This window comes from Podarcis liolepis, assembly GCF_965112155.1.
Source record: "Podarcis liolepis genome assembly, chromosome: Z".
NCBI classification, from domain to species: domain Eukaryota; kingdom Metazoa; phylum Chordata; class Lepidosauria; order Squamata; family Lacertidae; genus Podarcis; species Podarcis liolepis.
In genome coordinates, this window is record NC_139570.1 from 51,342,365 (window position 1) to 51,365,704 (window position 23,340).

The 23,340-nt window shown below is 46.6% G+C and overlaps 2 protein-coding genes and 4 long non-coding RNA genes across 15 annotated transcripts in view; 2 read left to right on the forward strand and 4 right to left on the reverse strand.

Moving 5' to 3' along the window:
- Positions 1–480: 480 nt before the first annotated feature.
- LOC310698709 (extracellular fatty acid-binding protein-like) lies at positions 481–9,388 on the reverse strand. Its single transcript, XM_083486117.1, has 6 exons — positions 9,302–9,388; positions 6,365–6,435; positions 4,814–4,924; positions 3,334–3,438; positions 3,209–3,228; positions 481–549 (listed from the first exon to the last, which is right to left on the reverse strand). The coding sequence occupies exons 1-6, from the start codon at positions 9,376–9,378 to the stop codon at positions 544–546; spliced, it is 390 nt and encodes a 129-aa protein (XP_083342243.1). The 5' UTR covers positions 9,379–9,388; the 3' UTR covers positions 481–543.
- Positions 921–1,196, reverse strand: LOC310698712. The gene is made up of 2 exons (XR_014521712.1): positions 1,069–1,196; positions 921–988 (listed from the first exon to the last, which is right to left on the reverse strand). It is a non-coding gene; the product is annotated as an uncharacterized lncRNA (long non-coding RNA).
- On the forward strand, positions 982–2,325 carry LOC310698711. Its single transcript, XR_014521711.1, has 4 exons — positions 982–1,062; positions 1,447–1,526; positions 2,063–2,152; positions 2,267–2,325. It is a non-coding gene; the product is annotated as an uncharacterized lncRNA (long non-coding RNA).
- On the reverse strand, positions 1,733–2,811 carry LOC310698710. Its single transcript, XR_014521710.1, has 2 exons — positions 2,779–2,811; positions 1,733–2,673 (listed from the first exon to the last, which is right to left on the reverse strand). It is a non-coding gene; the product is annotated as an uncharacterized lncRNA (long non-coding RNA).
- Positions 9,389–12,700: 3,312 nt separating the features above from the next.
- Positions 12,701–13,485, forward strand: LOC310698696. The gene is made up of 3 exons (XR_014521706.1): positions 12,701–13,020; positions 13,093–13,108; positions 13,272–13,485. It is a non-coding gene; the product is annotated as an uncharacterized lncRNA (long non-coding RNA).
- Positions 13,486–15,555: 2,070 nt separating this feature from the next.
- LOC310698701 (TNF receptor-associated factor 2-like) overlaps positions 15,556–23,340 on the reverse strand; it is a 22,080-nt gene continuing 14,295 nt past the window's right edge. The window contains exons 8-11 of one of the 10 annotated variants that reach the window (XM_083486097.1): positions 21,973–22,121; positions 17,894–18,163; positions 16,065–16,114; positions 15,660–15,948 (exon numbers count right to left, since the gene is read on the reverse strand). In XM_083486097.1, coding sequence (XP_083342223.1) covers positions 17,945–18,163; positions 21,973–22,121 — 368 coding nt within the window. In that variant the 3' untranslated portion in view covers positions 15,660–15,948; positions 16,065–16,114; positions 17,894–17,944. The other 9 variants (XM_083486103.1, XM_083486098.1, XM_083486104.1 and 6 more) reach the window with 9 other exon arrangements.

Here is a 23,340-nt window from a genome sequence, read left to right on the forward strand (position 1 = left end):
ATAATCAATAAGGTGGGGCTGGATCGATAACCAATAACATGGGGCCGGATCAATCACTCAATATTTAAATGATGGATTGAATTGATAATCAATCACACAGGGCTGGATCGATAACCAATACCATGGGGCCGGATCAATCACTAAGTATTTAAATGATTGATTGGATTGATAATCGGATTGATAATCAATAAGGTGGGGTTGGATCGATAACCAATACCATGGGGCCGGATCAATCACTCGATATTTAAATTATGTATTGGATTGATAATCAATAAGGTGGGGCTGGATCGATAACCAATACCATGGGGCCAGATCAATCACTCGATATTTAAATATTTAAATTAGGGATTTTAAAGATATATCTCGGTTAATAATAATAATAATAATCATGACAATAATAATAATAATAATAATAATAATAATAATAATATTAATAATAATAATAATAATAATAATACAAAAGAGACCCCAGACAGGAAGTTGCAGTTTCTGAATCTATTTATTAGGAGGAAGTGACATCAAAGGACCATAGAGATGTTCTTCTCATTCCTGGAAGAGAAGGAGAAGAGAAGGTGAGGTTTCCAAGCTTGGGAAATGTCCATCAATATCGACTTGGGGAATGTCCAAAATACAGACTTGGGAAATGTCCATCAGGATAGACTTGGGAACTGTCCATCTAGACTTGGGAAATGTCCATCAAGATATCTTGAGGGATATCAAGGTAGACTTGGGAAATGTCCATCAATATGGACTTGGGGAATGTCCAAAATACAGACTTGGGAAATGTCCAAAATACAGACTTGGGAAATGTCCACCAAGATAGACCTGAGATTTCCCAAAATGGGAAATGTCCATCAAGGTAGACTTGGGAAATGTCCATCAATTAGACTTGGGAAATGTCCATCAAAATAGACTTGGGAAATGTCCAAAATATAGACTTGGGAAATGTCCATCAAGATAGACCTGGGAAATGTCCATCAAGATAGACCTGAGATTTCCCAAAATGGGAGATGTCCACCAAGATAGACCTGAGATTTCCCAAAATGGGAAATGTCCATCAAAGTAGACTTGGGAAATGTCCACCAAAATATTTCTTCACCTAGCTAGACCTGGGCAATGTCCATCAAGATAGACTTGGGAGATGTCCATCAAGGTAGACTTGGGAGATGTCCATCAAGATAGACCTGGGAAACCTCCATCAAGGTAGACTTGGGAAATGTCCATCAAGGTGGACCTGGGAAATATCCATCAAGATAGACTTGATATCCATCCATCCATCGACTTGGGAAATGTCCATCACGATATCTTGAGGGATAGCAAGGTAGACTTGGGAAATGTCCATCAAGGTAGACTTGGGAAATGTCCATCAAGGTGGACCTGGGAAATGTCCATCAAGGTAGACCTGGGAAATGTCCATCAAGATAGAGCTTGGAAATGTCCATCAAGATAGACCTGAGATTTCCCAAAATGGGAGATGTCCACCAAGATAGACCTGAGATTTCCCAAAATGGGAAATGTCCATCAAGGTAGACTTGGGAAATGTCCATCAAGGTGGACTTGGGAAATGTCCATCAATTAGACTTGGGAAATGTCCATCAATGTGGACCTGGGAAATGTCCATCAAGGTAGACTTGGGAAATGTCCATCAAGATATCTTGAGGGATATCAAGGTAGACTTGGGAAATGTCCATCAAGGTAGACTTGGGAAATGTCCATCAAGGTAGACTTGGGAAATGTCCATCAAGGTAGACCTGGGAAATGTCCATCAAGATAGACTTGGGAAATGTCCATCAAGATTGACCTGGGAAATGTCCAAAAGATAGACTTGGAAAATGTCCATCAAGATATCTTGAGGGATATCAAGGTAGACCTGGGAAATGTCCATCAATATAGACTTGGGGAATGTCCAAAATACAGACTTGGGAAATGTCCATCAAGATAGACCTGGGAAATGTCCATCAATATAGACTTGGGGAATGTCCAAAATACAGACTTGGGAAATGTCCATCAAGATAGACCTGGGAAATGTCCATCAAGGTAGACTTGGGAAATGTTCATCAAGATAGACCTGAGATTTCCCAAAATGGGAAATGTCCATCAAAGTAGACTTGGGAAATCTCCATCAAGATAGACCTGGGAAATGTCCATCAAGGTGGACTTGGGAAATGTCCATCAATTAGTCTTGGGAAATGTCCATCAAGGTAGACTTGGGAAATGTCCATCAAGATAGACGGGAGATTTCCCAAAATGGGCAATGTCCACCAAGATAGACCTGAGATTTCCCAAAATGGGAAATGTCCATCCAGATAGACCTGAGATTTCTCCACCATGGGAGATGTCCATCAATATAAACCTGGGAAATACCCACCAAGATAGACCTGAGATTTCCCAAAATGGGAAATGTCCATCCAGATAGACCTGGAAGATGTCCATCAAGATAGACCTGAGATTTCTGCACCCTGGGAATTATCCATCAGGACAGATCTGAGATTTCCCCAAACGGGAAATGTCTATCAAGATAGACCTGACATTTCCCAAACTGGGAAATGTCCATCAAAAAAGCCCTGAGATGTCCTCCACCAAGCTATAGACCTGAGATTTCTCCACCATGGGAAATGTCCATCCGGATAGACGTGACATTTCCCAAACTGGGCAATGTCCATCCAGCTAGACCTGAGATTTCCCAAACTGAGCAATGTCCATCAAGATAGACTTGGAAGCTGTCCCTCAAGCTAGACCTGAGATTTCCCAAAATGGGAAATGTCTATCAAGATAGACCTGAGATTTCTCAACCATGGGCAATGTCCATCAGATAGACCTGAGATGTTCTCTACCAAGCTAGACCTGACATTTCCCAAACTGGGCAATGTCCATCCAGCTAGACCTGACATTTCCCAAACTGGGCAATGTCCATCCAGACAGACCTGACATTTTCCAAAATGGGAAATGTCCACCAAGATAGACCTGACATTTCCCAAAATGGGCAATGTCCATCCAGATAGACCTGAGATTTCCCAAACTGGGCAATGTCCATCAAGATAGACTTGGAAGCTGTCCCTCAAGCTAGACCTGAGATTTCCCAAACTGGGCAATGTCCATCCAGCTAGACCTGACCTTTCCCAAACTGGGCAATGTCCATCCAGACAGACCTGACATTTCCCAAAGTGGGGAATGTCCATCCAGATAGACCCGAATTCGGGATACTCACCGCTTGGTCCTGGCAGGCGACTGTGGAGAGAGAGAGGAGAAAGGCGGTTATTATGGGATGGATGACCCTCCGAGGTCCCGCCTTGGAGGACCGTCTTGGAGGACCTTCTTGGAGGACCGACTCACCTTCCTTGGGGAAGATCTTGATTTGCTCGGAGGTGAAGCCTCGGTTTTCGCTGCGCTGCTGGAAGTCCTCCAGCAAGCCGATTGGCTGGGATTCGGCGTCGCGGGCTGGGAAATATTAATAATAATTATTAGATATGATATGATATGATATAATATAATATAATATAATATAATATAATATAATATAATATAATATAATAATAATATAATATAATATAATATAATATAATATAATATAATATAATATAATATAATATAATACAATACAATATAATACAATATAATATAATATAATATAATAATAATTAAATATAATATAATATAATATAATATAATATAATATAATATAATATAATATAATATAATATAATATAATAATAATAATAATATAATAATAATCTAATATAATCTAATCTAATCTAATATAATCTAATCTAATCTAATCATAATAATATAATAATATAATAATATAATAATATAATAATATTAGGAGGATGAGGAGGCCTTGATCGTGTTATTAAATCAGTATATACTATGAGTAGTATATTAGTATATATATTAATGGTATATTAATAATATACTACTACTACTACTACTACTATTAGTAGTAGTAGTACTTGATAGTGTTATTAAATCAGTATATTATTATTATTATTATTATTATTATTATTATTATTAGTCCTCAATAGTGTTATTAAATCAGTATATACTATGAGTAGTATATTAGTATATATATTAATAGTATATTAATAATATACTACTACTAGTAGTAGTAGTCTGATAATGTTATTAAATCAGTATATTATTATTAGTAGTAATAGCCCTCAATAATAATAATAATAATAATAATAATAATAATAATAATAATACACCTACCAGTACTACTACTACTACTACTACTAATAATAATAATAATAATAATACCATAGAGGGTGGTGGTCTGGTAGGACTACTACTACTACTACTACTACTAAGAATAATAATACCATGGGGTGGTGGTCTGGTAGGTCTAATAATACTAATATTAATACTAATCATACTACTACTACTAATACTACTACTACTACTACTAATAATAATAATAATAATAATAATAATACCATAGAGGGTGGTGGTCTGGTAGGTGTAATACTACTACTACTACTACTAATAATAATAATAATAATAATAATAATAATAATAATAATAATAATACCATAGAGGGTGGTGGTCTGGTAGGTGTAATACTACTACTACTACTACTACTACTACTACTAATACTACTACTACTACTACTAATAATAATAATAATAATAATTTGTACCCCACCCAACTGACTGGGCTTCCCCAGCCACTCTGGGCAGCTTCCAACAAAGATTGAAAATACATTAAATCGGAGATTATTCCAGTTCCCCATTGCAAATAATTTTATTCTCTGCTTTTATTTTATTTTAATAGTAATAATAATAATAATAATAATAATAATAATAATAATAATTACCATAGAGCGTGGAGGTCTGGTAGGTCTGTCCATCCCGGATGGTGATCAAGTCGACGATGGCGTACGTCTGGCCGTCCGTCTCGACGACCTCGACTTTATGGTCGCCAAATTCTGGAGGGAAAGGGGAAAGGACAGGATTAAAAAGAGGATTATTCAGATTAAAAAATAGGATTATTCAGATTAAAAAGAACAAGTATTCGGATTAAAAAGACAAGTATTCAGATGGAAAAAAAATAGGATTATTCAGATTAAAAAGACGAGTATTTGTATTAAAAATGTGAGCATTGAGATTTAAAATATGAGTATTCATATTAAAAATAGGATTATTCAGATGAAAAATAGGATTATTCAGATGAAAAATAGGATTATATAGATTAAAAAGAAAGGAATTCAGATGAAAAAAATAGGATTATTCAGATTAAAAAGACGAGTATTCGTATTAAAAATATGAGCATTGAGATTTAAAATATGAGTATTCATATTAAAAATAGGATTATTCAGATTAAAAATAGGATTATTCAGATGAAAAATAGGATTATATAGATTAAAAAGAAAGGAATTCAGATGAAAAAAATAGGATTATTCAGATTAAGAAGACGAGTATTCGTATTAAAAATGTGAGCATTGAGATTTAAAATATGAGTATTCATATTAAAAATAGGATTATTCAGATTAAAAACAGGATTATTCAGATGAAAAATAGGATTATATAGATTAAAAAGAAAGGAATTCAGATGAAAAAAATAGGATTATTCAGATTAAAAAGACGAGTATTCGTATTAAAAATGTGAGTATTGAGATTTAAAATATGAGTATTCATATTAAAAATAGGATTATTCAGAATAAAAATAGGATTATTCAGATGAAAAATAGGATTATATAGATTAAAAAGAAAGGAATTCAGATGAAAAAAATAGGATTATTCAGATTAAAAAGACGAGTATTCGTATTAAAAATGTGAGCATTGAGATTTAAAATATGAGTATTCATATTAAAAATAGGATTATTCAGATGAAAAATAGGATTATTCAGATGAAAAATAGGATTATATAGATTAAAAAGAAAGGAATTCAGATGAAAAAAATAGGATTATTCAGATTAAAAAGACGAGTATTCGTATTAAAAATAGGATTATTCATATTAAAAATAGGATTATTCAGATGAAAAATAGGATTCAGATTATATTTATTATATTATATTATATTATTATATTAATATAATAATATAATATAATATAATATAATATAATATAATATAATATAATATAATATAATATAATATAATATAATATAATTATAATATAATGAATAACATCTCTAATATATAAAATAATATGTCACATTAATTCATATTAATGAACATTACTCAATCTTCACGTCTGGCCAGCTTTGAGCATTAAAAATCAGAATAAAACGGGGAAAACGTTTGTCACTGGCGGAATCCCCCCCAAGTTGGTAGCTTCCTGGATACTTCCTGGCCAATAGGAAGCCGGCAGCACTGGACTGAACCATTCAAACAGGAAGTGGGGCGGGACAGGAAGTGGATACGAACTGCATTTGTGGTAGTATTTCCCGTCTTCGCCTCTCTTGAAAACCATCTTGATGGGTTTGCAGCCGTGGGGCCTGCCGAGATAAAGGAAAATATATATATTTATAAGGGGCAAGAAAAAGAAAAAAATATATATTTATCCGGGGCGAGAAAAAGAAAAATATATATATTTATCAGGGGCGAGAAAAAGAAAAAAATATATATTTATGGGGGGAAATCGGGGGCGAGAAAAAGAAAAATATATATATTTATCAGGGGCGAGAAAAAGAAATATATATATATTTATGGGGGGAAATCGGGGGCGAGAAAAAGAAATATATATATATTTATTGGGGGGAAATTGGGGGCGAGAAAAAGGAAAATATATATATTTATTGGGGGCGAGAAAAAGAAAAAAATATATATTTAATGGGGGGCGAGAAAAAGAAATATATATATATTTATCAGGGGCGAGAAAAAGAAATATATATATATATATATTTATGGGGAAAATTGGGGGCGAGAAAAAGGAAAAATATATATTTATCGGGGGCGAGAAAAAGAAAAATATATATATTTATTGGGGGCGAGAAAAAGAAAAATATATATATTTATCAGGGGCGAGAAAAAGGAAAATATATATATTTATGGGGGGCGAGAAAAAGAAATATATATATATTTATCAGGGGCGAAAAAAGAAAAAAATATATATTAATGGGGGGCGAAAAAAAGAAAAATATATATATTTATCAGGGGCGAGAAAAAGAAAAAGATATATATTTATGGGGGGAAATCGGGGGCAAGAAAAAGAAAAATATATATATTTATCAGGGGCGAGAAAAAGAAAAAAAATATTTATCAGGGGCGAGAAAAAGAAATATATATATATTTATCAGGGGCGAGAAAAGGAAAAATATATATATTTATTGGGGGCGAGAAAAGGAAAAATATATATATTTATCGGGGGGAAATCGGGACACCCCCCTTTCCATGAAAAGGGGGACTTCCTGTTCCAAAATAGGGACTTCCTGTTCCAAAATAGGGACTTCCTGTTCCATAAGAGGGACACCCCATCCTGTGAAAATAGGGACTTCCTGTTCCAAACTAGGGACTTCTTATTCTAAGATAGGGACTTCCTGTTCCAAAATAGGGACTTACTATTCCATAATAGGGACTTCCTGTTCCAAAACAGGGACTTCCTGTTGCAAAATAGGGACTTCCTGTTCCAAAACAGGGACTTCTTGGTCCATATTAGAGACTTCCTATTATATAATAAGGACTTCCTATTCCAAAATAGGGACTTCCTGTTCCAAAACTGGGACACCCCATCTTGTGAAAATAGGGACTTCCTCTTCCAAAATAGGGACTTCCTGTTCCACCCCATCCTGTTGCAAAATAGGGACTTCCTGTTCCAAAATAAGGACTTCCTATTCCAAAACAGGGACTTCCTGTTACAATAGTGGAACATCCCATCCCAAAGCAGGGACTTCCTGTTCCAAAATAGGGACTTCCTCTTCCCAAAGTGGGACATCCCATCCCATAGTAGTGGCCCCCCAAAATAGTCACTTCCTACTCCCAAACAGGGACTTCCTATTCCAAAATAGGGACTTCCTCTTCCACCCCATCCTGTTCCAAACCAGGCACTTCCTCTTCCCAAAGATGGACTTCCTATTCCAAAACCGGGACGCTCCATGCCAAAACAGTGACTTCCTGTTCTAAAATAGTCACTCCCTCTTCCAAGACAGGCACTTCCTCTCCCAAAATAGGGACTTCCTCTTCCAAAATACCCCATCTTGTGAAAATAGGGACCTCCTAGTCCAAAACCGTCACTTCCTGTTCCAAAACCGGGACACCCCACCCCCAAACCGTCACTTCCTCTCCCAAACCTGCCACTTCCTCTCCCAGACCAGCCACTTCCTCTTCCAAACCAGGCCCTTCCTCTTCCAAAACAGGGACACCCCACCCCAAAACAGCCACTTCCTCTCCCAAAACAGGCCCTTCCTCTCCCAAACCAGCCACTTCCTCTCCCAAACAGCCATTTCCTCTCCCAAAACAGCCACTTCCTCTCCCAAACCAGCCACTTCCTCTCCCAAACCAGCCACTTCCTCTTCCAAACCAGGCCCTTCCTCTTCCAAAACAGGGACACCCCACCCTAAAACAGCCACTTCCTCTCCCAAACCAGGCCCTTCCTCTCCCAAACAGCCACTCCCTCTCCCAAACAGCCACTCCCTCTCCCAAACAGGCACTTCCTCTCCCAAACCAGGCACTTCCTCTCCCAAACCAGGCCCTTCCTGCTCCAAAACCGTCACTTCCTATTTCAAAAGAGGGACTTCCTCTCCCAAACCAGGCCCTTCCTCTTCCCAAAACAGGCCCTTCCTCTCCCAAACCAGCCACTTCCTCTCCCAAACCAAGGACACCCCACCCCAAAACAGGCACTTCCTGTCCCAAACCAGGCCCTTCCCAAACAGCCATTTCGTCTCCCAAACCATCCACTTCCTGTTCCCAAAACCAGCCACTTCCTCTCCCCAAACCAGGCCCTTCCTCTTCCAAAACAGGGACACCCCACCCCAAAACAGGCACTTCCTCTCCCCAACCAGGCCCTTCCTGTTCCCAGAGACCTCCTATTCCAAAACCGTGACTTCCTGCAAAATAGGACTTCCTCTCCCAAAACCAGGGACTTCCTCTCCCAAACCAGCCACTTCCTCTCCCAAACCAGCCACTTCCTCTCCCAAACCAGCCACCTCCTCTCCCAAACAGGCACTTCCTCTCCCAAACAGGCCCTTCCTGTTCCCAGAGACCTCCTATTCCAAAACTGTGACTTCCTGTCCCAAACCAGGCCCTTCCTCTTCCAAAACAGGGACACCCCACCCCCAAACCGTCACTTCCTCTCCCAAACCAGCCACCTCCTCTCCCAAACCAGCCACTTCCTGTCCCCAAACAAGCACTTCCTGCCCCCCTTACGTGGGAATGCGTGTCTCCACCACCACGTCTTCTCCTTCAAAGGCGACGTCCACCATGACGATCTTCATCTTCTCCATGTGCTTCAGGCACTTCCTCTCCCAAACCAGCCACTTCCTCTCCCAAACAGGCACTTCCTCTACCAAAAAGCAACTTCCTCTCCCAAACAGGCACTCCCTCTCCCAAACAGGCACTTCCTCTCCCAAACCAGCCACTTCCTCTTCCAAAACAGGGACACCCCACCCCAAAACAGACGCTTCCTCTCCCAAACCGCACTTCCTGTCCCAAACAGCAATTTCCTCTCCCAAAACAGGCCCTTCCTGTTCCCAGGCACTTCCTCTCCCAAACAGGCACTTCCTCTCCCGAACCAGCCACTTCCTCTCCCAAACCAGCCACTTCCTCTCCCAAAACAGGCCCTTCCTCTCCCAAACCAGCCACTTCCTCTCCCCCAAGTCCATCCGGATGACCCTTCCACCCCATCCTCTCCCAAACCATCCACTTCCTCTCCCTCTCCCAAACCAGGTCCTTCCTGTTCCCAGGCCCTTCCTCTCCCAAACCAGCCACTTCGTCTCCCAAAACAGACCCTTCCTGCTCCAAAACCATCACTTCCTATTTCAAAAGAGGGACTTCCTCTCCCAAACCAACCACTTCCTGCCCCCTTCCACCCCATCCTGTTCCAAAACAGGCACTTCCTCTCCCAAACCCATGACTTCCTCTCCCAAACCAGCCACTTCCTCTCCCCAAACTCCGTCCGGATGACCCTCCTGCCCCCTTCCACCCCATCCTGTCCCAAAACCAGCCACTTCCTCTCCCAAACCATCCACTTCCTCTCCCTCTCCCAAACCAGGTCCTTCCTGTTCCCGGGCCCTTCCTCTCCCAAACCAGCCACTTCCTCTCCCAAACCATCCACTTCCTCTCCCTCTCCCAAAGCAGGTCCTTCCTGTTCCCAGGCCCTTCCTCTCCCAAACCAGCCACTTCCTCCCCCAAACAGCCACTTCCTCTTCCAAAACAGGGACACCCCACCCCAAACCAGCCACTTCCTCTCCCAAACCAGCCACTTCCTCTCCCCAACCAGGCCCTTCCTGTTCCCAGAGACCTCCTATTCCAAAACCTTGACTTCCTGTTGCAAAATAGGCACTTCCTCTCCCAAACCAGCCACTTCCTCTCCCCAAGTCCATCTGGATGACCCTCCTGCCCCCTTCCACCCCATCCTGTTCCAAAACAGGCACTTCCTCTCCCAAACCCATGACTTCCTCTCCCAAACCAGCCACTTCCTCTCCCCAAACTCCGTCCGGATGACCCTCCTGCCCCCTTCCACCCCATCCTGTCCCAAAACCAGCCACTTCCTCTCCCAAACCATCCACTTCCTCTCCCTCTCCCAAACCAGGTCCTTCCTGTTCCCAGGCCCTTCCTCTCCCAAACCAGCCACTTCCTGCCCCCTTCCACCCCATCCTGTCCCAAAACCAGCCACTTCCTCTCCCAAACCATCCACTTCCTCTCCCTCTCCCAAACCAGGTCCTTCCTGTTCCCAGGCCCTTCCTCTCCCAAACCAGGCCCTTCCTCTCCCAAACAGGCACTTCCTGTCCCCAAACCAGCCATTTCCTCTCCCAAACCAGCCACTTCCTGTCCCAAACCAGCCACTTCCTGCCCCCCTTACGTGGGAATGCGTGTCTCCACCACCACATCTTCTCCTTCGAAGGCGACGTCCACCATGACGATCTTCATCTTATCCATGTGCTTCAGGATCTTGGGGTCGGTGGTGCTGAGGGCCAAGGTCATCCATCTTCCTTTGGCCTGGAAGGAAGGAAGGAAGGAAGGAAGGAGTGAAGGAAGGGAGGAAGGAGGGAGGGAGGGAGGAGGGAAGGAAGGAGGGAAGGAAGGAGGAAGGAGGGAAGCAGGGAAGGAAGGAAGGAGGGAAGGAGGGAGGGAAGGAGGGAGGGAAGGAAGGAGGGAGGAAGGAAGGAAGGATGGAAGGAAGGAGTGAAGGAAGGAAGGAAGGAAGGAAGGAGGGAGGGGGAGGGAGGGAGGGAGGAAGGAAGGTAGCAAGGAAGGAAGGAAGGAAGGAAGGGGATGGAGGAAGGAAGGAAGGAAGGAGGGAGAGGGAGAGAGAGAAGGAAGGGAGGAGGGAGGGAGGGAGGAAGGAGGGAAGGAAGGAAGGGAGGAAGGAGGGGAGGGAGGGAGGGAGGAGTGAAGGAAGGAGGGAAGGAAGGAGGAAGGAAGGAAGGAGGAAGGAAGGAGTGAAGGAAGGAAGGAAGGATGGAAGGAAAGAGGGAAGGAAGGAAGGAGGGAAGAAGAGGGTAGGAGGAAAGAAGGAAAGAGAGAAAGAGAAAGAAAGAAAGAAAAGGAATGAAGGAAGGAAGGAAGGAGGAGAAAAAAGAGGAATAGCTAGAGGGAGGGAGGGAGATAAAGAAGGAGGGAAGGAAAGAGGGAAAGAAGGAAAGAGAGAAAGAGAGAAAGAAAGAAAGAAGGAAAGAGAGAAAGCGAGAAAGAGGGAAAGAAAGAGGGAAAGAAGGAAAGAAAGAGAGAGAAAGAGGGAAGGAAAGAGAGAGAGAAAGAGAGAAAGAGAGAAAGAAAGAGGAAAAGAAGGAAAGCGAGAAAGAGAGAGAGAAAGAGAGAAAGAAAGAGGGAAAGAAGGAAAGAGAGAAAGAAAGAGGGAAAAGGAAAGAGAAAAAGAGAGAGAGAAAGAGAGAGAGAAAGAGAGAAAGAAAGAGGGAAAGAAGGAAAGAGAGAAAGAAAGAGGGAAAAGGAAAGAGAAAAAGAGAGAGAGAAAGAGAGAGAGAAAGAGAGAAAGAAAGAGGGAAAGAAGGAAAGAGAGAGAAAGAGGAAGGACGGAAGGAGGGAGGCAAGGAAGGAAGAGGAGAGACAGAGGGAAAGAGAGAGAGAGAGAGAGAAGGAAGGAGGGAGGGAGGAAGGAAGGAAGGAAGGAAGGAGAGGAAGGAAGGAAGGAAGGAAGGAAGGAAGGAAGGAGTGGAAGGAAGGAAGGAAAGAAGGAAGGAGTGGAAGGAAGGAAGGAAGGAGAAGGAAGGAGGGAGGGATGGAAGAAGGAAGGAAGGAGAGCCCAGTTGGGGGGCAGAGAGGGACGTTGGAGGACCCCAGAAGAAGCGGGTCAGTCTAGATGACCCATAGGACCTCCCTTACCTTCTCCCGGTGCTGAGGGTCATCCGAGAAGCCCTGGACCAGGCAGAAGAACGCCAGAGGAACCGCCAACAAGAAGAGCTTCATCTTCAGCATGGACTTCCTTCTTCCTCCAAACAGGACGTGGTTATGGGTCCTCCAGGGCGGCCCGGTTTTATAGAGCTGGGGGGCGGAGCCCTAGGTGGCTCCACCTCCAAGTTCTGGAGGTGGATCCAAGGTCCACCTCCTGGTTCTGGGCTTCCTGCCAAGGGGGAGTTGGCAGGAAGTGAGATGTTGAGATGGAAAGTTGGCAGGAAGTCAGGAGATGGACCTGTGATCTTCTTCCTGGACTTCCTGCCAATGGAAAATTGGCAGGAAGTCAAGAGATGAGGAGATGGACCTCCTGATCCATGAGGAGGGTCTGAACAGGAAGTCCTCCTGGGCTTCCTGCCAAGGTCAAGTTGGCAGGAAGTCAAGAGATGGCCCTGGGATCTTCTTCCTGGACTTCCTGCCAATGGAAAGTTGGCAGGAAGTCAAGAGATGAGGAGATGGAGCTCGGATCCAGGAGGAGGAGCAGGACAGGAAGTCCTCCTGGGCTTCCTGCCAAGGTCAAGTTGGCAGGAAGTCAGATGATAAGGTGTACCTTTGATCCGCCTTCTTTTCCTGGACTTCCTGCCAAGGGAAAGTTGGCAGGAAGTCAGGAGATGATAAGATGGACCTCCTTGTTCCTGGACTTCCTGCCAAGGAAAGCTTGGCAGGAAGTCAGGAGATCAGGTGGACCTGGACTTCCTGCCAAAGAAAGCTTGGCAGGAAGTCAGGAGATCAGAAGGACCTGGACTTCCTGCCAAAGTCAAGTCAGGCCTGGAGATGGACCTTTGATCTTCTTCCTGGACTTCCTGCCAAGGAAAGCTTGGCAGGAAGTCAGGAGATCAGACGGACCTCTGGACTTCCTGCCAGGAGATGAGGAGATGTTGTGGTTGGCCGAGGAAGAGGGACATCTCCAGGTTGACCTTCTAGGATGGATTGGTCTCCAGATAAGAGGAGATGATGGTGGGCAGGAGGCCAGGAGTGACATAGGACCTTCTCATGGAGGAGGGGAGAGGGAAAGAGGGAAAGAAGGAAAGAGAGAAAGAAAGAGAGAGAGAGAGAGAGAGAGAGAGAGAGAAAGAGGGAAGGAAGGAAAGAGAGAAAGAGAGAAATAGAGAAAGAAGGAAAGAGAGAAAGAAGGAAAGAGAGAAAGAGAGAGAGAAAGAGGGAAGGAAGGAAAGAGAGAAAGAGAGAAATAGAGAAAGAAGGAAAGAGAGAAAGAAGGAAAGAGAGAAAGAGAGAGAGAAAGAGGGAAAGAAAGAAAGAAAGAGGGAAGGAAGGAAGGAAGGAGTAAGAGAGAGAGAGAGAGAGAAAGAGGGAAAGAAAGAGAGAAAGAAAGGAGGGAAGGGAGGGAGGGGGAAGGAGAAAGAGAGAGAGAGATAAAAGGAAAGAAAGAGGGAAAGAAGGAAGGAGAGAAAGAGAGAGAGAAGGAAAGAAAGAGGGAAGAGGGAAAGGGAGGGAGGGAGGGAGGGAAGGAAGGAAGGAAGGAAGGAAGGAAGGAAGGAAGGAAGGAAGGGAGAGACAGAGAAAGAAAGAAAGAAAGAAAGAAAAGAAAGAAAGAAAGAAAGAAGGAGAAAGAGAGAGAGAGAGAAAGAGGGAAGGAGAAAGAGAGAGAGAGAGAGAGGGAAAGAAAGAAAGAGGGAGAGAGAGAGAGGGGGGGGGAAAGAAAGAGAGAAAGAAAGGAGGGAAGGGAGGGAGGGGGAAGGAGAAAGAGAGAGAGAGATAGAAGGAAAGAAAGAGGGAAAGAAGAAGGAGAGAAAGAGAGAGAGAAGGAAAGAAAGAGGGAAGGAAGGAGGGAAAGAAGGAAAGAGAGAAAGAAGGAAGGGAGGGAGGGAGGAAGGAAGAAAAAGGAGGGGAGGGCGAAGGAGGGAGGGAGGAAGGAAGGAAGGAAGAAAGAAAGAAGGAGGGAAGGGAGGGAGGGGGGAAGGAGAAAGAGAGAGAGGGAAAGGAGAGAGAGGAGAGAGAGAGAGAGAGAAAGAAAGAAAGAAAGAAAAAAGAAAGAAAGAAAGAAAGAAATAGGGAGGGAAGGAAGGAGAGGGGAAGGAAAAGGAGAGGGAGAGAGAGAGAGAGAGGAAGGAAGGAAGAAAGGAAGGGGGAAAGAGAGGAAGGGAGGGAAGGAAAGAAGGAAGGAAGGAAGGAAGGAAGGAAGGGGAGAGACCGAGGGAAAGAGAGAGAGAGAGAGAGAGAGGAGAGAGAGAGAGAGAGAAAGAAAGAAAGAAAGAAAGAGGGAGGGAGGGAAGGAAGAAGGAAAGGGAAATGGAAAGAGAGAGAGAGGAGAGAGAGAAGGAAGGAAGGAAGGAAGGAAGGGGAAGACCGAGGGAAAGAGAGAGAGAAAGAAAGAAAGAAAGAAAGAAAGAGAGAGAGAGAGAGAGAGAGAGAGAGAAAGAGGGAGGGAAGAAGGAAAGGGAAATGGAAAGAGAGAGAGGAGAGAGAGAAGGAAGGAAGGAAGGAAGGAAGGAAGGAAGGGGAGAGACCGAGGGAAAGAGAGAGAGAGAGAGAGGGAGGGAAGGAAGAAGGATAGGGAAATGGAAAGAGAGAGAGAGGAGAGAGAGAAGGAAGGAAGGAAGGAAGGAAAGAAAGAAGGAAGGAAAGGAAGGAAGGAAGGAAGGAAGGAAGGAAGGAAGGAAAGGAAAGGAATCAAGGGAGGGAGGAGGGAGGGAGAAGGAAGGAAGGAAGGAAAGAATGGAGAAAGGGGAAAGGAAGGAAGAAAGGAAAGAAAGGAAGGAAGGAAATCAGGAAGGTAGGAAGGGAGGGAAGGAAGGAAGGAAGACAGGAATAAAAAAAACGAGGGAGGAAAGAAGGAAGGAAAGAAGAAAAAGGAAGGAAAAAAGGAACAGGGAGGGAGGGAAGAAGAAACAGGAAATCCCTTCCGATTGGCCGCTGCTCCCCCCATAAAGAACGAACGAGAAAATCTGTCCAAAAACCAATTTATTCCACCCAAAAAGTCTCCAGGTCCCGGATCGGGATCGGAAGCGGAGTAGCCGCTTCTGGTGTAGACGCGCCGCTGGATTCAGAGTCCGGATTGAGTCCAGTTTGGGATTGGAAAAAGGGGGCAAATGGGCCGAAAGCGGAGTGACTCCAGACTGACTCCACTTTGGGCTCCAGAAAGGCAGCAAACCGGATTGAGTCCAGTTTGGGGCTCCAGACTGACTCCACCGGGAACGAAAGCGGAGTAGCCGCCCTTGGTGTAGACGCACCACTGGATCCAGAGTCCGGATTGAGTCCAGTTTGGGGTTTTTTGGTTGGAAAAAGGGGGGAAATGGGGCGAAAGTGGAGTGACTCCAGACTGACTCCACTTTGGGCTCCAGAAACACAGCAAACCGGATTGAGTCCACTTTGGGGCCACAGACCGACTCCACTTTGGGGCTCCAGACTGACTCCACTTTGGGCCTTCAGACCAACTCCACTTTGGGGCTTCGTTTCCCGGAAAGGGGAAACACAGCAAACCAGATTGAGTCCAGTTTGGGGGTTTTTTTGTTCGAAAAACGGGGGAAATGGGGCGAAAGCGGAGTGACTCCAGACTGCCTCCACTTTGGGCTCCAGACTCCAGAAACGCAGCAAACCGGATTGAGTCCAGTTTGGGGCTTCTGACTGACTCCGCTTTGGGGCTCCAGACTGACTCCACTTTGGGCCTTCAGACCAACTCCACTTTGGGGCTTCGTTTCCCGGAAAGGGGAAACACGGCAAACCGGATTGAGTCCAGTTTGGGGGTTTTTTGTTCGAAAAACGGGGGAAATGGGGCGAAAGCGGAGTGACTCCAGACTGACTCCACTTTGGGGCTCCAGACTCCAGAAACGCAGCAAACCGGATTGAGTCCACTTTGGGGCTTCTGACTGACTCCGCTTTGGGGCTCCAGACTGACTCCACTTTGGGGCATCAGACTGACTCCACTTTGACTCCACTTTGGGGCTTCTGACTGACTCCACTTTGGGCCTTCAGACCGACTCCACTTTGGGGCTTCGTTTCCCGGAAAGGGGAAACACGGCAAACCGGATTGAGTCCAGTTTGGGGGTTTTTTGTTTGAAAAACGGGGGAAATGGGGCAAAAGCGGAGTGACTCCAGACTGACTCCACTTTGGGCTCCAGACTCCAGAAACGCAGCAAACCGGATTGAGTCCACTTTGGGGCCACAGACTGACTCCACTTTGGGGCTTCCGACTGACTCCACTGGGAACTGGGAGCGAAAGCAGAGTAGCTGCCCCTGGTGTAGACGCGCCACCGGATCCAGAGTCCGGATTGAGTCCAGTTTGGGGTTTTTGGGTTGGAAAAAGGGGGGAAATGGGGCGAAAGCGGAGTGACTCCAGACTGACTCCACTTTGGGCTCCAGAAACGCAGCAAACCGGATTGAGTCCACTTTGGGGCCACAGACTGACTCCGCTTTGGGGCTTCAGACCAACTCCACTTTGGGGCTTCGTTTCCTGGAAAAGGGAAACACGGCAAACCGGATTGAGTCCAGTTTGGGGTTTTTTTGTTCGAAAAATGGGGAAAATGGGGCGAAAGCGGAGTGACTCCAGACTGACTCCACTTTGGGGCTTCTGACTGACTCCACTGGGAACCGGGAGCGAAAGCGGAGTAGCCGCCCCTGGTGTAGACGCGCCACCGGATCCAGAGTCCGGATTCAGAGTCCGGATTGAGTCCAGTTTGGGTTTTTTTGGTTGGAAAAACAGGGAAAATGGGGCGAAAGCGGAGTGACTCCAGACTGGCTCCACTTTGGGGCTCCAGACTGACTCCACTTTGGGGCTTCGTTTCCCAGAAAGGGGAAACGCGGCAAACCGGACTGACTCCACTTTGGGGCTTCATTTCCTAGAAAGGGGAAACGCAGCAAAGCGGATTGAGTACAGTTTGGGGTTTTTTGGTTTGAAATCCAGGAAAAACGGGGCAAAAGTGGAGTGACTCCACCCAAACCTTTTTCCGGAAGCTCTCGCACTCAGGTTCAGGATCAAAAGCGGAGTAGCCGCCCCCCATGTAGACGCGCCACCGGATTCAGAGTACGGATTGAGTTTTTTGGGTTGGGAAAATGGGGGAAATGGGGCAAAACCAGAGTGACTCCAGACTGACTCCACTTTCCGACTGACTCCACCGGGCACCAGGAGCGGGAGCGAAAGCGGAGTAGCCGCCCCTCATGTAGACGCGCCACCGGATTCAGAGTCCGGATTGAGTTTTTTTGGTTGGAGAAATGGGGGAAATGGGGCAAAACCGGAGTGACTCCCGACTGACTCCACTTTCCGACTGACTCCACCGGGAACCAGGAGCGAAAGCGGAGTAGCCGCCCCCCGTGTAGACGCGCCACCGGATTCAGAGTCCGGATTCAGAGTCCGCATTGAGGTTTTTTGGTTGGAAAAATGGGGGAAATGGGGCAAAACCAGAGTGACTCCAGACTGACTCCACCGGGAACCAGGAGCGGGAGCGAAAGCGGAGTAGCCGCCCCCCGTGTAGACGCGCCGATTCAGAGTCCGGTTAGGTCGACAATGGCCTTGATGAAGAGGGTGTCGTCCCGGACGTAGGAGTCCCGGGCGGCCATCTTGGAAAGGGGGCAGAAAAGGGGGCAGCCGCTGGCCACGTTCAGCGCGCCGATTGGACGCTGGAAAGAGGAGGAGGTCACGTCCGGACGGAAGGCGTCGATCACGTGCTCCCGGTGGTCCTGATCCAGGAGCATCAGGGTGACCTGGGGGGGGGGAAACCGGAGTCAGACCAGTTTCGGATCGGGGGGTCTAGGAAACGGACTCCGCTTTCGGGGCACCATTCGGGGGAACGGAAAGCAGATCGACTCCACTTTTCAAGGTTTTCGATCAGCTTAATCAGTCAGACCAGTTTCGGATCGGGGGGTCTAGGAAACGGACTCCGCTTCCGGGGCACCATTCGGGGGAACGGAAAGCGGATTGACTCCACTTTCAAAGGTTTTCGATCAGCTTAATCCGTCAGACCAGTTTCAGATCAGGGGGGTCTAGGAAACGGACTCCGCTTTCGGGGCACCATTCGGGGGAAGGGAAAGCGGATTGACTCCACTTTCAAAGGTTTTCGATCAGCTTACTAGGAAATGGAAGGTGACCTGGGAGGAGGGAAACCGGAGTCAAACCAGTTGGGGGAAACAAACAGACTCCGCTTTGGGGGGCCTATTTCAGACCAGGGGTCTAGGAAACGGAAAGCGGATTCACTCCAGTTTCAGGGCTTATTGGAGGAAACCTCCCAAAAAACAGAAAGCAGATTCGCTCCACTTTGGGGGTTGGTTTTGAAATCGGCGTTCAGGGAAAGCAGATTGACTCCGCTTTCGGGGTTTATTTGAGAGCAGCGTTCTAGGGAACATTGAAACAAATGGACTCCGCTTTCGGGGAACGGAAAGCGGATTCACTCCAGTTTCAGGGCTTATCACAGAGCAGGTTTCTAGGCAACTGAAAGCAGATTCACTCCACTTTCAAAGGTTTTAGATCAGCTTTGTAGGAAACAGCGGATTCACTCCACTTTCAGGGCTGGTCGGAGATCAGCTTTCTAGGAAAGCAGATTCACTCCAGTTTCAGGACTTATTTTAGAGCAGCGTTCTAGGAAACGTAAAGTGGATTTGCTCCACTTTGGGGGTTTCCAGGGAAACAAATAGACTCCGCTCCCGGTGTACCCGGTCCAGCAGCGTCAGGGTGACCTGGGGAGAAACCGGAGTCAGACCAGTTTCAGATCGGGGGCGGAGGTTTGGGGGTTTCCAGGAAAAGAAACGGACTCTGCTTTCGGGGAATGGAAAGTGGATTCACTTCACTTTCAGGGCTTATAGGAGATCAGCTTTGGAGGAAACAGAAAGCGGATTCGCTTCAGTTTCAAAGGCTTTGGATCAGCTAATAGGAAACGGAAAGGGGAGTCACTCCACTTTTGGGCTTTTCAGGAAAACAAATGGACTCCATTTTCGGGGTTCGTTTCAGAGCGGCGTGCAGGGGAACGGAAAGCGGATTCACTCCAGTTTCAAGATTTATTTTAGGTCAGCTTCCTATGAAACGGAAAGCGGATTCACTCCACTTTCAGGGCTTATCGGAGATCAGCTTTCTAGGAAAGCAGATTCACTCCAGTTTCAGGGCTTAACGGAGATCAGCTTTCTAGGAAACATAAAGCGGATTCACTGCGGTTTGGAAGTTTCCAGGAAAACGAACGGACTCCGCTTTCGGGGTTCGTTTCGGAGCGGTGTTCTAGGGAATGGAAAGTGGATTCACTCCAGTTTCAGGATTTATTTTAGAGCAGCTTTCTAGGGAATGGAAAGTGGATTCACTCCAGTTTCAGGATTTATTTTAGAGCAGTTTTCTAGGAAAGGGAAAGCGGATTCACTCCAGTTTCAGGATTTTAGATCAGCTTTCTAGGAAACGGAAAGCAGATTCACTCCACTTTCAGAGCAGCCTTCGGGGAAACGGAAAGTGGATTGACTCCACTTTCAAAGCTTTTAGATCATCTTAATAGGAAATGTAAGGTGGAGTCACTCCACTTTGGGGGTTTCCAGGACTCCGCTCCTGGTGGTCCTGGTCCAACAGAATCAGGGTGACCTGGGGAGAAACCGGAGTCAGACCAGTTTCGGGGGGTGGGGGTCTGAATCAGATCGGGGGGCAGAGGAAACAGAAACGAAACAGGAAGCAAATTGACTCCGCTTTCGCGGTTTATTTTAGAGCAGGTTTTTTTGTTTTAAATCCGGGGAAAATGGAGCGAAACCGGAGTGACTCCGGTTTGGCCTACCTTCTGGTTGAAGGGCCACTTCAGAAACGCGTCATTGGGCCCCTTCATGAGGACGAAGAAGAGGGAGAGTAAAGCGGAAACGCGGCAAACCGGATTGACTCCAGTTTGGGAATTTTGGGTTATGAATCCTGGGAAAAGCTCCAAAACCGGAGTGACTCCAGACTGATTCCACTTTGGGGCTCCAGACTGACTCCACTAGGGGCTTCAGACTGATTCCACTTTGGATTCAAACCGGATTCAATACAATTTTGGGTTTTTTTGTTTGAAATCTGCGAAAAACGGGGGAAATGCTCCAAAAGTGGGGTGACTCCGGTTTGGGGCTCCAGACAGACTCCACTTTGGGGCTTCAGACTGACTCCATTTTGGGCCTTCCGACTGACACCCCTTTGGGCCTTCGTTTTCCAGAAAAGGGAAATGCACCAAACCGGATTGACTCCAGTTTGGGCTTTTTTTGTTATAAATCCGGGAAAAAGCTCCGAAACTGGAGTGACTCCAGACTGACTCCACTTTGGGGCTCCAGACTGGGCCTTCTGAATGAATGAGGACGAAGAAGAGGGAGAGGGAAGGGGAAACGCGGCAAAGCGGATGGACTCCACTTTGCAGTTTTTTTGTTATAAATGGGGGAAAGGGGGTGAAACCGGAGTGACTCCGGTTTGGCCTACCTTCTGGTTGAAGGGCCACTTCAGGAGGGCGTCGTTGGGCCTCTTCATGAGGACGAAGAAGAGGGAGAGGAAAGGGGAAACGGGGCAAACCGGATTGACTCCACTTTGGTGTTTTTTGGTTATAAATGGGGGAAATGGGGTGAAACCGGAGTGACTCCGGATTGGCTTACCTTCTGGTTGAAGGGCCACTTCAGGAGGGCGTCGTTGGGCCCCTTCATGAGGACGAAGAAGAGGGAAAGGGGAAACGGGGCAAACCAGATTGACTCCACTTTGGTGTTTTTTGGTTATAAATGGGGAAAATGGGGTGAAACCGGAGTGACTCCGGTTTGGCCTACCTTCTGGTTAAAGGGCCACTTCAGGAGGATGAAGAGGGAGAGGAAAGGGGAAAGGCAGCAAACCGGATTGACTCCACTTTGGTGTTTTTTTTGCTTAGAAACCCGGGGAAAGTTCCGAATCCGGAGTGACTCCGGTTTGGCGCGCCGAATAGCCTACCGTCTGGTTGAAAGGCCATTCAGACTTCGTTTCCCGGAAAGGGGAGACGCACCAAACCGGATTGACTCCACTTTGGTGTTTTTTTTTGTTATAAATGGGGGAAATGGTGTGAAACCGGAGTGACTCCGGTTTGGCCTACCTTCTGGTTGAAGGGCCACTTCAGGAGGGCGTCGTTGGGCCTCTTCATGAGGACGAAGAAGAGGGAGAGGAAAGGGGAAATGGGGCAAACCGGATTGACTCCACTTTGCAGTTTTTTGGTTATAAATGGGGGGAAAGCTCCAAAACCGGAGTGACTCCAGACTGACTCCACTTTGGGGCTTCAGACTGACTCCGTTTGGGGCTCCAGACTGACTCCACTTCCCCCGGAATGGTGAAACGCACCAAACCGGATTGACTCCACTTTGGTGTTTTTTTGTTATAAATCCGGGAAAAAGCTCCGAATCCGGAGTGACTCTGGTTTGGCCTACCTTCTGGTTGAAGGGCCACTTCAGGAGGACGAAGAAGAGGGAAAGGGGAAAGGCAGCAAACCGGATTGACTCCAGTTTGGGTTTTTTTTGTTTTAAACCCGGGGGGAAAGGGGGAAATGGTGTGAAACCGGAGTGACTCCGGATTGGCCTACCTTCTGGTTGAAGGGCCACTTCAGGAGGGCGTCGTTGGGCCCCTTCATGAGGACGAAGAAGAGGGAGAGGTGGGTGTTGCGCCCGGATCCGTCGCCGTTGAGGTAAAGGCGGAGGCACATCTTGTAGCCGTAGCGGCTGGTGTAGAAGGCTGGAAGGAGGGAAGGGAAAAGTCAGGAAGGAGGAGAGGAAGGAAGGAAGGAAGGAGGAAGGAAGGAAGGAAGGAGGGAAGGAGGGAGGAAGGAAGGAAGGAAAGAAAGAAGAGAGGAAAGGAAAATGGATGGAAGGAAGAGGAGAAGCAGGGAAGGAAGATAGAAAAGGAAGGAAGGAAGGAGGGAAGGAAGGAGGAAGGAAGGAGGAAGGAAGGAGGGAGGAGGGAAGGAAGGAAGGAGGAAGGAAGGAAGGAGGGAGGGAGGGAGGAAGGAAGGAGGCACATCTTGTAGCCGTAGCGGCTGGTGTAGAAGGCTGGAAGGAGGGAAGGCAAAAGTGAGGAAGGAGGAGAGGAAGGAAGGAGGGAAGGAAGGAGGGAGGGAAGGAAGGAGGGAAGGAAGGAGGAAGGAAGGAAGGAAGGAGGGAAGGAAGGAGGGAAGGAAGGAAGGAAGGAAGGAGGCACATCTTGTAGCCGTAGCGGCTGGTGTAGAAGGCTGGAAGGAGGGAAGGGAAAAGTGAGGAAGGAGGGAGAGGAAGGAAGGAGGGAAGGAAGGAAGGAAGGAAGGAAGGAGGGAAGGAGGGAGGAAGGAAGGAAGGAAAGAAAGAAGAGAGGAAAGGAAAATGGATGGAAGGAAGAGGAGAAGCAGGGAAGGAAGATAGAAAAGGAAGGAAGGAAGGAGGGAAGGAAGGAAGGAGGAAGGAAGGAGGAAGGAAGGAAGGAGGGAGGGAGGAAGGAAGGAAGGAGGCACATCTTGTAGCCGTAGCGCTGGTGTAGAAGGCTGGAAGGAGGGAAGGGAAAAGTCAGGAAGGAGGAGAGGAAGGAAGGAGGGAAGGAAGGAGGGAGGGAAGGAAGGAGGAAGGAAGGAGGAAGGAAGGAAGGAAGGAGGGAAGGAAGGAGGGAAGGAAGGAAGGAAGGAAGGAGGCACATCTTGTAGCCGTAGCGGCTGGTGTAGAAGGCTGGAAGGAGGGAAGGGAAAAGTCAGGAAGGAGGAGAGGAAGGAAGGAGGGAGGGAGGGAGGAAGGGAGGGAGGGAGGGAAGGAGGAAGGAAGGAGGAATGAAGAGGAGGAGGAAGGAAGGAGGGAGGGAGGGAGGGAGGGAGGGAAGGAAGAAGGAAGGAAGGAGGAAGGGAGGAAGGAAGGAAGGAAGGAAGAGGAGGGAGGGAGGGAAAGAAGGAGGGAGAGAGGGAAGGAGGGGAGGAAGGAAGGAAGGAGGGAAGGAG